At 44.0% G+C, this 14,595-nt stretch overlaps 1 protein-coding gene across 1 annotated transcript in view; it reads right to left on the bottom strand.

The window, feature by feature from the left end:
* Positions 1–13,649, bottom strand: part of LOC311232698 (ribosomal protein S6 kinase beta-2-like) — a 24,514-nt gene extending 10,865 nt beyond the window's left edge. Inside the window, exons 1-4 of the mRNA XM_084338278.1 lie at positions 13,595–13,649; positions 4,950–5,004; positions 1,526–1,563; positions 8–65 (exon numbers count right to left, since the gene is read on the bottom strand). Of these exons, the coding sequence (XP_084194404.1) occupies positions 8–65; positions 1,526–1,563; positions 4,950–5,003 (150 nt within the window). The 5' untranslated portion in view covers position 5,004; positions 13,595–13,649. The remainder of the gene's footprint in view (positions 1–7; positions 66–1,525; positions 1,564–4,949; positions 5,005–13,594) is intronic.
* Between the last annotated feature and the right edge of the window lie 946 nt (positions 13,650–14,595).

Below are 14,595 nucleotides of genomic sequence, written 5' to 3'. Positions count from 1 at the left end.
GTCCAACTCTCTCACTGTCCCTGTTCACACTGGCACTGGTCAACTCCACCTCTTCTGTCTGGAGACTGGGGAGAGAGAGAGAGAGAGAGAGAGAGAGAGAGAGAGAGAGAGAGAGAGAGAGAGAGGGGGGGGGAGAGAGAGAGAGAGAGAGAGAGAGGAGGGGGGGAGAGGGAGAGAGAGAGAGAGAGGGGGGGAGAGGGAGAGGGAGAGAGAGATGGAGAGAGAGAGAGAGAGAGAGAGAGAGAGAGGGGGAGAGGGAGAGAGAGGGAGAGAGAGAGAGGGGGGAGAGGGAGAGAGAGGGGGGAGAGGGAGAGAGAGAGAGAGGGAGTGGAGAGGGAGAGAGAGAGGGGGGGAGAGGGAGAGAGAGATGGAGAGAGAGAGAGAGAGAGAGAGAGGGAGAGAGAGAGAGACAGACAATAATTGAAAAAGAGAAATAAAATAATAATAAATAAAATTAAATTAAAATATATATATATAAAAAAAAATGAAGAAAAGTAATAGAAAATAATAATAAAACAGGCAAAAGAAGTGTATTATATTGTAAACACTTTCCAAGTTTCTGGTTGTCCAATCCGTCTTCTATGTGAATACAGATAGTTTTGTTCGTTGAACAGATACAGATACATTTACATTTAGTCATTTAGCGGACGCTTTTATCCAAAGCGACTTACAAGTTCTGTACGACAAGTCACCAGGAAGGGCACAACTCTATCAGCTAAGTAACAATGATCAAACAGTGCTGAAACGTGTGTGCTGCAGTATTGAGTGCATAAGACATATTAGTATAGTAGGAGGAGTGCATGGTAGTATATATAGGACAGTAAGAAGGTTAGTGCTTTAAAAAAAATATATATATATAATTATCTACTTTTCTCCTCCATTTTTCTGTATTTTCTCCCATCCCAATTTATTTGTCGTTATGCCAATTCCCCCCTCCCCTTCCTGGTCGTTGCGCACATGTGCCCCCCACTTGTTGGTCTAGGGAGCCCTGAAGTCTATCACATGCTTCCTCCGATACATAGGAGACAGCCAGCAGCCTCTTTTCACCTGCCAGCGAGGACTCTCACTGGGGAGGTGTAACGCGTGGGAGGATCACACTACCTTCCCCAGTTCCCTCCCTCGCTGTGCAGGCGCCCCGACCGACCTGTAGGAGTCGCTGTTTTTACAACGACCAGGACGACCCACCCCACCGGCTTCCCACCCGCCGACACTGCCAATTGTATCAGTATGACGACCGACCAAGCCGGAGGCACCGCTGACAGCCGGATTCTATACCAGTGTCTCTGCGGTGGTAGACAGACGCTTAGTCCGCTGCGCTACCCGGCCACCCTGTTGTTTTTTTTATATTGATTGAAGAAGTGTGTTTTCAGTCGACAGCGAAATATTAAGAATACCTAGTGTACAAAACAACCTTTCTGTCGGGACAGATATACTGGTGTATATAGCGCCAGACACTTGCGATAAAAAAACATAAACATCCATTTTGATTTCATGGGGCCGTTAAGATTATCTATAGTCGACTCACCTCTCCGTCTCTTCCACAGTGAAGTCACAGGCATCATCCTGGATATATACAAAGAAAATTAAAAGGCAAAACAGGTGAATCAAAGTGAGATCTGGATATCTACACAGTAAAGGGCTGGGCGAAAAATAAGTCTATATATATATGTAGCACAATATATATATATATATATATATATATATATATATATATTAGGGATGTCCGATATTATCGGCCTACCGATATTATCGGCCGATATCGGCATTAAAATGTGATATCGGAATCGGTTTAAAAGAATTTTTTTTTTTTAATTTCTATAACATTTATTTACCCAGGCAAGCAAGTAAGAACAAATTCTGATTTTATTTATTGTCAAAAGTATGCATAATGTTGTGTTAATTCCACAACAAGAGATATGTAATGTTAATTACCTGAAATTATTCCATTTTTTGGGGGGGAAACCCTGCATATATCGGTATCGGTTGATATCGGTTATATCGGTATCGGAAATTAAGAGTTGGACAATATCGGTATCGGTAAAAAAGCCAATATCGAGCATCCCTAATATATATATACACAGTATATTACAATGTCTGTTTAGGCTACGGAAGATCATAGGTTGGATATCTAACTGCATGGTAATGAGAAGTGTGACACTGTATTGAATACTAGAAAGGTGCGCTCAGTAGAGCACAAATGTCCACCAGGTGGCAGTATAGATCAATGAAACCAGATCTGCCCCACATGAAGCAGGGGATGGAGTAAACAGGAAGTGACTAGACGTTATTTTATTTTGAGAAACCCGACCAGAGGTGTTTGGCACTCGGGTTCCAATCAATCACGAAGAAGAGCTGGGGGGGGGGGTCAAGAAACAGGAAGTGAGTGACAGATGAAGAGGCGCGGGCAGAATCATTCTTACCGTCTAGCGTTAGCATGCTAATGATAATATCTATAACTGGAGAGCGGTCACAGTGTGTTTCTCTGTGTGTACGTTAGCGTTAGCATGCTAATGATAACTAGAACCGAGAGCGGTCAGTGTTTATAGGTCAGTGTGTTTGTCTCTATGTGTACGTTAGCGTTAGCATGCTAATGCGTACACACAGGAAGTGGGGGAAGTGAGTGACAAACGAAGAGGCACGGGGCAGAATTATTCTTACCGTCTAGCGTTAGCATGCGGGCCACCTGGGGGGGAAAGAATTCCTACGTGAGGATGATGTTCGTCAACCATTAGTTCGGCACTCAACGCCATGGTCCCCCGCCAGACTCAAACACCAGGCTCAGGAACCTAGGACTCAACCCCAACCTGTGCAGTTGAATCCTGGACTTTCGATCAGACCCGCCCCCTCTGACACTCAACACAGGAGCCCCCTCCTCTTCCCCCTCCCTCCCTCCCTTTTCCTTTGCCTGTACCCCCACGGCCATGTGGCCACGCACAGCTCCAAGTGCGGTGATTACGTTCGCCGATGTCCCACAACAGAAATGTTGAAACAGAGGCGGCTGGGTGGGTGGCGCAGCGGAGATTGCGCTCCGTCACCAACGCAAGAGTCTCCGGTATCGAATCCGGGTGTCAGCATTGCCTCCGGCTTGGGCCGGCCATCAATTGGCAGAGTCAGCGGGTGGGGAGTCGATGGGTGGTAATCTGGACGTCTGTGGACAGCGACTCCTCTACAGGTCGGTTGGGGGGACGCCTGCCACAGCAGAGACAGGAAATAGCGGGGCGTAGCGTGAGCCTCCCACACGTTACACCTCACGCCAATGAGAGTCCGCGCTGGCAGGTGAAAAGACGTGACAGGCTGCCTCCTCGTGTACCGGAGGGGACACGTGATGCAAGGCTTCTATCCTCCCTACGACCGACCAGTGGGGGGCATATGCGAGCAACGTTCAAGACAGGGGAGGGGAGAATTGGAAACACGAAATTGGGACGGGAGACAAATTGAAAAATAAGGAGAAAAAGTGGATACAAAAAAAAAGAAATGTTGAAACAGACCTACAGGAAAGAGGTCGATAACTTGGCACAGTCGTGCCAGGTGAACAACAAGCTCTCTCTCAACGTTGACAAAACCCCCGGTCGTGGACAACGGGAGGGGGAGAGAGGGGCCGGACCTCATCATCTCCTGGTTCCCCGCTGCAGCGGCAAAAGATCTCGGCAAGCTGCAGCGGGTGATTCGCTCCGCGGAGAGGGTGATCGGCTGTCCCCTGCCCTCCCTCAGGTCCCTGCACGACTCCAGGGGCGCTGAAGAGGGCGAGGAAGATCATGGCCGACCCCTCCCACCCCGGACACAGCCTCTTCACCCTGCTCCCCTCTCTGGGAGAAGGCTGAGGATCCCAAAGGCTGTGAAAGCTCGTCACAGACTGAGCTTCTTCCCCTCAGCCGCCAGGGCCAGGCTGATCAATGCCTCAGGTCCCCCCCCCCCCCCCCCTCTGCCCCCAAGTGACACTGGCACAATGACACTGACTGCACTGCACTAGTCCGTACTGGAACTCTGCACTCTACACTTTATATATATATATATATGTATTTAAATAATTAATCCTCCACTGCACTGTTTTTTGTCCTGTGTCTGTGTTGATGTTTGTCGTTTACTGTGAAAAAAGAAAGTAAAAAAATGCATACACTGTAATGCTGCAACAATTACCAATGTGTTTTTACACAAATGGCTTAATAAAGGAATCCGAATCTGAAGTCAACACAAAAGTAAGAAGCAAATATTTGATTTCAGTGTGTCCAAATCTCAGACGTGATTTTTCTTCAGAATGTTACCTTTCATAAGAGACCAGACTCATGCATGTGCTATAAGTATAAAGTAATAATAAATCGCGAATTACTTTCGAGTATGTAATCGACAGGCGTTTTATGCTAAATGTGCCGGACTGTAAGGGGTTAAATTGCAGGACATTACAGCTCATTACTTTTGCCTCTCTGAGGAGGGAGGGGAGGGGGGAGGGGGGGGGGGGGGGCACAGTCTTGTAAAGTCCTGGGGAAAGCCCTGGATATTATAGAGACTCAAATAGGCTCCTCCCACAGCCGAGAGGACACATCGCTCTCTGTTGACTTTATATCACGATGGCACCCCCTCGACATTCCGGTCAGCTAGCGAACGACAGACCTCAGATCTGCTGTGTGATGGGACGCACTGCCAACAGGGGTAAACAGACCTCGGATCTGCTGTGTGGTGGGACGCACTGCCAACAGGCTAAACAGACCTCGGATCTGCTGTGTGGTGGGACTGAGCCCAAACGTTTGAACGTTCGGACCTTCGTTCGTTACGTTGGCATTTGAATTTTCTTTTTATGTGTCTATTCATTCCGTTTAAACCAATGGGGGTTTTTCTTCACAGTTGCAAATAGATTAGGCTACACTAATATTATAGTATTAAAAACTGATGAGTTATATTCATTAAAGAAAGTTGGTTTTAAACAGTAGTGTGATTAGAGACGAGTTACAAACCTCCGTTTCACTGATGTCCTCCGTCTCCATGTCTATGTCGAACACCCCCGCCATCCTGAAACAGCGAGAAACACTTAGGAAATGAGCAATAAATGCATCTCTACCATGCTTTACATCCTCGCCATTCCTGTATGTCCATGTCGCGGTAAAAACCTTAACTGTTAGCTGCTAATGCTAACTATGCTACAGGCACAGGAGAACCTTAACTAACGTTAGCTGCTAACGCTAACTAAGCTAAGCTACAGGCACCGGAGAAACCTTAACGAACGTTAGCTGCTAATTCTAACTAAGCTAAGCTACAGGCACAGGAGAACCTTAACTAACGTTAGCTGCTAACGCTAACTAAGCTAAGCTACAGGCACAGGAGAACCTTAACTAACGTTAGCTGCTAACGCTAACTAAGCTAAGCTACAGGCACCGGAGAAACCTTAACTAACGTTAGCTGCTAACGCTAACTAAGCTAAGCTACAGGCACAGGAGAACCTTAACATTAACTGCTAACGCTAACTACGCTACAGGCACAGGTAAAAACCTTCTAATCGGGGGAGCTCCAGTAGCTCACCACGTACCGCGAGTGCTATTTCAGCGCCGTGGACAACCGCGCTCGCGCGGATCTGGGGCTGAGCGCGTTCGAATCCCGGACGGCAGCCGTGCCTTTCCCAGAGTGTCTACCCCCCCCATCTGAACCCTTTCAGCCTGCTTCTGTCGGTCGAACTTGACCAAGTATGAATGAGAAGAAAAAGCGATAAACGCTAAAAGAACCAGGTGACTGGTCAAAGTAAAAAAAAAAAAAAAAACCTTCTAATCGAAATGCAAATATGTTACTTCCGGTTCCAGAACCGGAAGTTAGGAACCGGTTACTATTAGAACCGGTTCTTGGTGCCCAACCCTATTCATCAAGGAGAAGCTGCCTTTTCTCAGTCCTTGCCCCACAATGGTGAAATGAACTACCCACCCCAGTTAGAACAGCAGCCGAAACCTGTCCAATCTTTCGCCGTCGACTAAAGACGCACTTCTTCAACCATTATCTGAAAGAAATATATAATAAATCTAACCCTAACTAACCTTACTGTCGGGCACTTGTCCTAATAAACTAACCTACACTGTAACACTCAACACTTTGATGAACATTGTTACTCAGCTGATAAGAGTTGTGCCCTTCCTGATGACTTGTCGTACAGAACTTGTAAGTCGCTTTGGATAAAAGAGTCAGCTAAATGACTAAATGTAAATAATATATAATAAAGATTAGTCTACATAAAATGTTATCTATAGCACCTTTAAGCGAGCAGAGATGACGTTCCAGTGTTAAGAAGACACATGCGCTCCTATGTGACGCCTGTATGTCACACGTCAACTCTGCTGGAGAGAATAAAGAGCTGTTCGACACCAATCATGTTGCGGTCGACATTTGTTCCTATAAACAATACATGGCCTCATGAAGCCAGAGCCCCATTCACTGTCTATGGAGAGGCAGCCCCTGATCCCAACGACATCACCGATTGGAGGGTTCTCTCTCTCTCTCTCTCTGATCTCTAGCTTTAGTGTTGTGTGTACTGTTCACTAGGGCCTAACAAAATTAATAGTTGGTTTCAGGTTGCCGACCGACCCTGCCGATTTAGGTGCGACCCAATATATTGTATGAGTTTTTAAAAAAGATTATATAAAAAAAAAAAAAAAAAAAAATTAGAATAAAGTTTCATAGAAATCTTAGTCAAACATTTAGTATTATGGATATTAAACATGCTGGCAGAGTACATGCATCCATGTTGTTGTGAACATTTTAATTAAATAAAGAAATTCCCTATCCATAGTCGCCGTGGGAAAGAATAAAATAAAAAAATTAAATAAAATAAATTCCCTACCTACCCATGGCCAAACTGACAACCAACCTGAAACCAACTATTAATTTTGTTAGGCCTAGGGCTGTCACAATTCGTCGACCTTGATAGACGCGTCATATGGTTAAATGTGCCTTTTGCGGTGGAAATGGCAGACGTTCAAAAGTCATAACATGGGCAACGTGTAATCTAACTAATGCGCCCAGTCACATAACTTCTGTGTTTCGCTGCAGCTGGAAGCGAGGGGCTGAGCCTGGCTGATACGATACCCACACTTTACAGTTTAGAAGCAGCTCGGCAGCTCTTCAGTCCTGCGTTCTACAGCCTGTGATGATAACTCCTCTTGGGAGTCTCTCGGTTTCTATGTAAACTCTGCGAGCAACGGGTCCAATAAATGCGTCTCTTTAACACTTTCAGCGCCACGCCTGGTTTTCCGTTTTACCGCTTGAATGCCACCATCGGCGCCAATGTTAACGTTAATATCGCCTAATCTATGTTTTAAATTATGGCTATGTGTCTAATCTGCCCATCGCATTATCAAAGACTATTTTCCAGTCAGTGCTGTGAAGGCAGATTGTTTTTTTATCGCGTCGTTGCCGTTTCAGAGCAGTTAGAAAAGCCCCCGTTTTGATATAAAAAACAGCTCATTCTGGAGCATTCTATGAAAATCGTCTTTTAGTGGAATATTCCACAACGTTGATATTCGTCGGCCTTTTTATGAATCGTTTTCAAATAAACGCTAGATGATCAATATTATACGTGCACGCACGCACATTACGGCCGCGCACTGATAATCGCTCCGTTGATTTCCTCACGGACTTTTACAGTGAAACCGAAAGAAGACATTTCACAAAACAGCTTATAACTTCATCAAACTTACTCTGATTATCCTACCACTGATAACATAGAGTCCTTACCTGACATCAGATGGTATCCAACTGGTATATTCCAATTCCTGATCACCATTCGAAAAAATCTATACGTGTATGGATCCAACGCGATTAGGGATGCCCCCCGGACCCCGGTTTTAAACGGGAACCGGTACTATATTAGAAAATACCGGAGTATTTATAAGCTCTGACGTCCTCGGTACTGCTATCGATACTCTAGAGAAATTATTATTATTATTATTATTATTTAAAAGTTGCGAACGATCCTCTCTGTCTCTGCACGAGAAGCGAGCCGCAGCCAGCGAGTCAATTATTACACACACTCGCTAGTGCTACACATAGACATCCGGGTACTACATACGGGTACTCCTTAATGAAAGTCCCCGACGCCCCGTGCTATAGCGCTCTGCACACAGACAGCAGCTCTGCATGCACTGAGTCGTGATCATGGCGGATAGAGCGAAGCGTTCTAAAGTATGGATATACTTTACAAGGGTCAATGCCGACAATGCACGTTGCCACAAGTGCAACAAAACATTTGCCAGTAAGGGTGGCAATACGAGCAAATCAATTTATCAAAACATCTGTTGGCAAAACATGATATTAGTGTGCAGAAATGCGCGTATTCGACTGCCTTGCGCGCAGTGTTCCATCTGCATCCACTGCAGCCGTAACCGTAAGCCAAGATACGGAGTTGCCTAGGCTAATAACGAATTATTACAAATAGGCTAATAAACAAAACAATTGTTTAGCTACAAATACTACAATCTAAACTTTTTATAGATCGTCAAGCTGAGGCGTCAGCCACTATGTCCCAGGCCAGTGAGCCCAGGGCCACCACACATCCTCCCTCGACCTCCCTCCACCACCCAAAGTCCTTTCTCCCTAGCAGCTAGAGGAAGGATGACAGAGGATAGGGTGAACCAGTGTCACAGTTCTGTTAGCCTTTTGCATTTGTTGTTTATTATAAAAAGTCTATAATTCAGAGTCAGACACATTTAAAACATTGTTGCTGCTGTTGCTGAAGAAATTATATTAATTTATTATATTTATTTATAAAGTTATATAAAAGAACATTGCTGCTGCTGTTGCTGAAGAAATTATATTTATTTATAATACTTATTTATAAAGTTGTATTTATAAATAATAAAGCAATGTTGATTCTGTTCTTAATTAATTGTCTTTTTTTCTTGCAAAAAAAGAACCAAAAAGAACCGATAAGAGTATCGATAAAGTACCGAACCGTTAAGCAGTATCGATAAGAGTAGTAGTATCGATAAAATCCTAACGATACCCATCCCTACAGTAGAACTCCATGATCCGCGGGGATCTGAGGCTCCAGAATGAACTCTGGTAACCCCGGCTGGATCAGTGAACTGGAAAATGTGGAGTACCGGATTTTTTTCCCCATTCATTTTCATTGAGTCCATTCCAAAATCACTTATGTCATCTGGGAGACGACAGGGGGCGCTTTTTTCCACAGTGATCGTCGGCGCCCCTCGGCTATACTCGGGTAGGCTCGGGTGATGCAATAATTTTTCAGATCGCAAAAAAAAAAAAAAATCCGAGAAATCTCGTGAGTGGCTAGCAACCACCTATAAAAAAACACGAGAAATCTCGTGAGTGGCACTGAAAGAGTTAACATTCTTTAACGTTATATCCTCGCCATTACTATATGCCCGTTGCGGTTAAAAACCTTTTAAACTAACGTTATGAATGACCTTTATTTATATAGCACCCTTCACAGCACGAATGCACAGGGTGCTTTACACTACAGCTTAATATAAAAACACAATAAAACAAAATCAGAAATAAATGACAACAACAACAAACAGCAGTTAAAAACAGTGAAACCAGATAGAAAAAGTAGAATAAAAAATTTGGATAAAATCATGAGTCACGAATTAAAACAAAACTATAGAACAGTGAGGACAAGAAAATGCGCCTATGTATGACCAAAGGCCTGTCTGAACAAATGTGTTTTTAGTTGTTTTTTTAAAAGAGTTCTCAGAGGGGGCAGTTTGCAGGTCCAGGGGGAGAGCGTTCCAGAGCCTTGGTGCCGTCACCTCGAAGGCTCGATCACCCCTTGTTTTCAGCCTGGACCTGGGGACCACCAGGAGGTGCTGATCGGCAGATCTGAGGGAGCGGGTGTTGGTGTAGGGATGGATGAGTTCAGTGATGTAGATGGGGGCCTGACCGTGGAGTGCTCTGAAAGTGAAAGTGAGGACTTTGAAGTGAATTCTATAGTGTACCGGGAGCCAGTGCAGGGATACCAGAATGGGAGTGATGTGGCATGGAAAAGAAATGTTGAAACAGACCCACAGGAAAGAGGTCGATAACTTGGCACAGTCGTGCCAGGTGAACAACAAGCTCTCTCTCAACGTTGACAAAACCCCCCGGTCGTGGACAACGGGAGGGGGAGAGAGGGGCCGGACCTCATCATCTCCTGGTTCCCCGCTGCAGCGGCAAAAGATCTCGCCAAGCTGGAGCGGGTGATTCGCTCCGCGGAGAGGGTGATCGGCTGTGCCCTGCCCTCCCTCAGGTCCCTGCACGACTCCAGGGGCGCTGAAGAGGGCGAGGAAGATCGTGGCCGACCCCTCCCACCCCGGTCACAGCCTCTTCACCTTGCTCCCCTCTGGCAGAAGGCTGAGGATCCCAAAGGCTGTGAAAGCTCGTCACAGACTGAGCTTCTTCCCCTCAGCCGCCAGGGCCAGGCTGATCAATGCCTCAGGTCCCCCCCCCCCCCCCCCCCCCCCCCCTGCCCCCAAGTGATTGACACTGCGAGGGGACAGTGGTGTGTAGCAAAGCTAAAGTGAAGCTAATGCTTCAGGAACTGAGTAATGGAGCTTTGAGTGACCGGTGCTGTTTCTAGCAGAAGACTATATTTGGACGTAAGAGCAGGACATCACCGCGGCTGGATTCATCCAACATTCACAGCTGGAGAGCCAGTACTCAGGGACGGCCGTGCATGTTGAGAAGAGTGATGTGGCAGAATAAAGTTTCATAGAAATCTTAAGTCAAACCTTTAGTATTATGGATAGTAAACATGCTGGCAGAGTTGTATGCATCCATGTTGTTGTGGACATTTTAATTAAATAAATAAATGCCCTATCCAGGCATAGTCGCCGTGGGAAAGAATAAAATAAAGAAATAAAATAAAATAAATTCCCTACCTACCCATGGCCTTAACTGACAACCAACAGGAAACAAACAATATTTTTTTTGTTATGCCCAGGTGTCTCAATAGTTCTGAAGTATAAACAAACTATACAGCAACATTAATCCGTCTAATATATTTTTCTGTGTCAAATCATGTACTTGTTTTTATGAGCTAATATAGCGATTTTCAAATTATGAGTAAAGGAACTATTTCTCAGTTGAGGTGTAGTTTGACCAACTGTCAACCTTTCACAGAATGTTTAGAATCTTTCCTGGGGCTGTCACGATTCGTCGACATATGGCATTCTCTCCTTAGGAACGCTTGCCTCCGTTCCCAATACAATCAGTTTCATGGAGTTCTAATAGTGAGCAAAGGGGGGGGGGGGGGTCACTCTCTTTCTCTCTGTACGTTCAATGATGATGATCAATGAAGTAGCCAAAATGTACACTATAAAAACGAACTTGATAGTTGATGATTAAATATTTCACTTCATTAGCAAAAATATTGTAACATCATTAAGTCTGCTATAAGCTATTCTCCCTCTCGTGTGTGTGTGTGTGCATACATTTACTATATGCTACTCTTTTTCACATGGATTAAGGCTAATTTAACAATCCTGATTCCTGAGCCTATTTTATTCAAAAGAAAGATATTGATAGATGGCGCCGCAACGACCGGCTGCCTGTCTGTGCGCTCCATCGAGACTGTGCTTACTTTTGTATCTTGTCTAGCACAGTCTCTGGAGCGTAACAGTAAGAAGCATTTTGTATGAAAGTATTCTGTACTTCTGTATGACAACTATTAAAGAAACTTGAACTTGATATGTATATAGCCTATATATTAAAAAAAATAAAAACATTTGAATCATATCTCATGTGCTGGCACAAGCACTAACATAGCGTGGAGTGGAGACTAGATGACACAATGCATATAATAATTCATGGAAATATACTAAAAAGCTATTTATGGCTGGTAATAATCCCTCTGGCTGGTAGTTTTTTTTTTTAAATCTAAAGCTAAAAAGGATGAGGATACTCATTAAACATTTTGAAATATTCAATTGAAATATTTTTCTGGAAAATGAATGGTTAATAATTAATCGATAAAATAATCGACTGATTAATCGATAACAAGAATAGTCGTTAGTGACGGCCCTACTGTTCACACATACTGACTGAACTGTCCTGGGACACGGGAAGAACATTATTATGTGTAGGACGCCCCAACTACAGATCAAGTATTTTGCCCCGATCAATTTATTATTGAGTATCTGCCGATATCGAGTCCCGATCTGCTATTTGTATTTATTATCCAGATGATATCGCAGCACTTAAAAGGTTAACGTTATTAAAATGGATTGATTGAAAACTTTATTAACAGATTGCAGAATGGGTACAGTACAGTACAGCTCAATACACACAATTGTTAAGGGGATGCAGACCAGAGAAAGACTTTCGTCTTGTTTACATCAGGGTCCCCCATTTTCAATTCATAGTGTGTCATATATGACATACACGACATACAGATATAGGAGTAAGTAACTTATGGAGGTAAGATATACGTTGGTAATTGAATAGCACTACACTTTCCTTAATGGTTTTAATAAAAAAAAAGATAAAAAATTTAAAGATCGGTATTTGATCTGATTAACGATCAATTCAAAGATGCCACAACCGGCTCAGATTCCTAAATATGTGAATTCTTACAAATGTGTGGTATTCCCCGTTAAGTAGGAACATTTGGGCCAATCCTAGCTGTGTGTATACAAGCTGTGTATACTAGTTACGTGTACTAGTTAGGGGCACATTACAGTACCCACCCAGTGACTGAAAACAACCCACTGACGACGGACTCCTAATCCAAAACGCCAGAATAGCACAGGGTGACAGTGACACAAAGCTACAGTACAAAGTCTTGGTCAACAAGACATTATGTATGCATCTTATCAGAACTCCAAATGCCTGGCCTGCCCATGGCAGATAAGCTAGCCTAGTCAGACGAGTGTCAACCCCCCCCCCCCCCCAACCTACCCAAACCCCCTACCCCACCTCATCCAATGTACAGTTTCTTCGTCAAATGTATATACTCTCTGTTTTAAACTATTTTTGTATCACAAGCAGTACTGTATTTGTAAAGCTACTACGTCATAAATGTATAGATGTAGCAGCAGTGTGTCTATCTGTATGTCATGTATGTTATGATGAATTGAAAATGGGGGGGGGACCCTGATGATGTAAACAAGACGAAAGTCTTTCTCTGGTCTGCATCCCCTTAACAATTGTGTGTATTGAGCCGTACTGTATTTGTATTGTACCCCATTCTGCAATCTGTTATAAATAAAGTGTTCAATCAATCAATCAACCCTGTGTTGCTATTCAGCTGGGATCATTGATCAGAGAGATAACAGTAAACATAAACCTTCGACTCTTCTGTCTGATCGTATAATAATAACCTAATGCAACGCACTGATTACATGTCGTGTGGGTTGTGTTTGTTGTTTGTGTCGTTAATAAGACAATCAGGTCAGTTGACGTTATGATAAGATTGAAGCTACTGTAGCTGCTAAAGGAGTGAGCTCGCTGGTCACGTGTGCTGCCGCGCCACAGACAACAACACGTGAAGAAAGGCTGTAGGTAAAAATTCACAAAAGCCAAGTCGTAATAATTGCCACCTAACATGCAGTTATTATACCACCATCGTTGATGTTATTATTACAGTTATTAACCTGGCTAGTGGCACAGTTTGTAAACGTACCGGTAATGTTGGAGCGAAACCCGCGTTCCGCTGCAGGCAGCAGCGACCACAACACTGGGACTTCCGGTCGGGGATCTTTCAAAATAAAAGAACGATTTTGCACAAGAGCCTGATTGATTGATTGATTGATTGGTTGATTGATTGATTGATTGATTGATTGATTGATTGATTGATTGATTGATTGATTGATTGATTGATTGATTGATTGATTGATTGAACACTTTATTAACAGATTGCAGAATGGGTACAATACAGTACGGCTCAATACACACAATTGTTAAGGGGATGCAGACCAGAGAAAGACTTTTGTCTTGTTTACATCAGGGTCCCCCATTTTCAATTCATAATGACATTTATGACATACACAACATACAGATTTATAGATATAAAAATCTAATCTAGTCATCTGTTAAAGTTAGAGGTTCTATGTAGGATTGCTATAGTAACTGTCTAACTGCATATATAACTGTTTTCAATAGAGGGCGCTCTAGGCGGAGCCGGAGTCACTCATGATACCACCAGGTGGCGAGTATTTAAAGAGATGTCTCCTCCCCCTCTATCTCTTCTTCCCCACCTACCTCTCACGGAGAGGAGGACTCATGTGCTGCTGTTCAAACATGTGAATGAAATAAACCACGCCAAAGGCTAAAGATAGAAACCATGCCTCTTGACCACATTATTGTCGCCCCATAGCCAGATTCTGTCAACAGGTTATGGGCCCAGATCACGCCGGGGCGAAATAATAAGGGTAGCAAGTTTAGCTAAAGTATAGGCTAGGTTAGCGCCGGGAGCACCGCATGGCTAGACGCTAGGCCAACAGGAGCTAAAGCTACGCCCACCATCAAAGAGCAACATGGAATCCAACACAATGATCAGTGAATACCACAACCACTACACCAGAGGAAGCTCAACAAATCATGTGAAACCCAGATTCGGCTCAAACAAGGGACTAAACACGTTTCGCAATTATGCCACAACAATGTGGAACGCCCTACCCAAAG

Source organism: Notolepis coatsorum, assembly GCF_963971535.1.
Source record: "Notolepis coatsorum genome assembly, contig: SUPER_7_unloc_1, whole genome shotgun sequence".
Taxonomy (NCBI): Eukaryota; Metazoa; Chordata; class Actinopteri; order Aulopiformes; family Paralepididae; genus Notolepis; species Notolepis coatsorum.
Note: the sequence above shows the minus strand (reverse complement) of the source record. Positions and strands in the feature narration are given on the sequence as shown.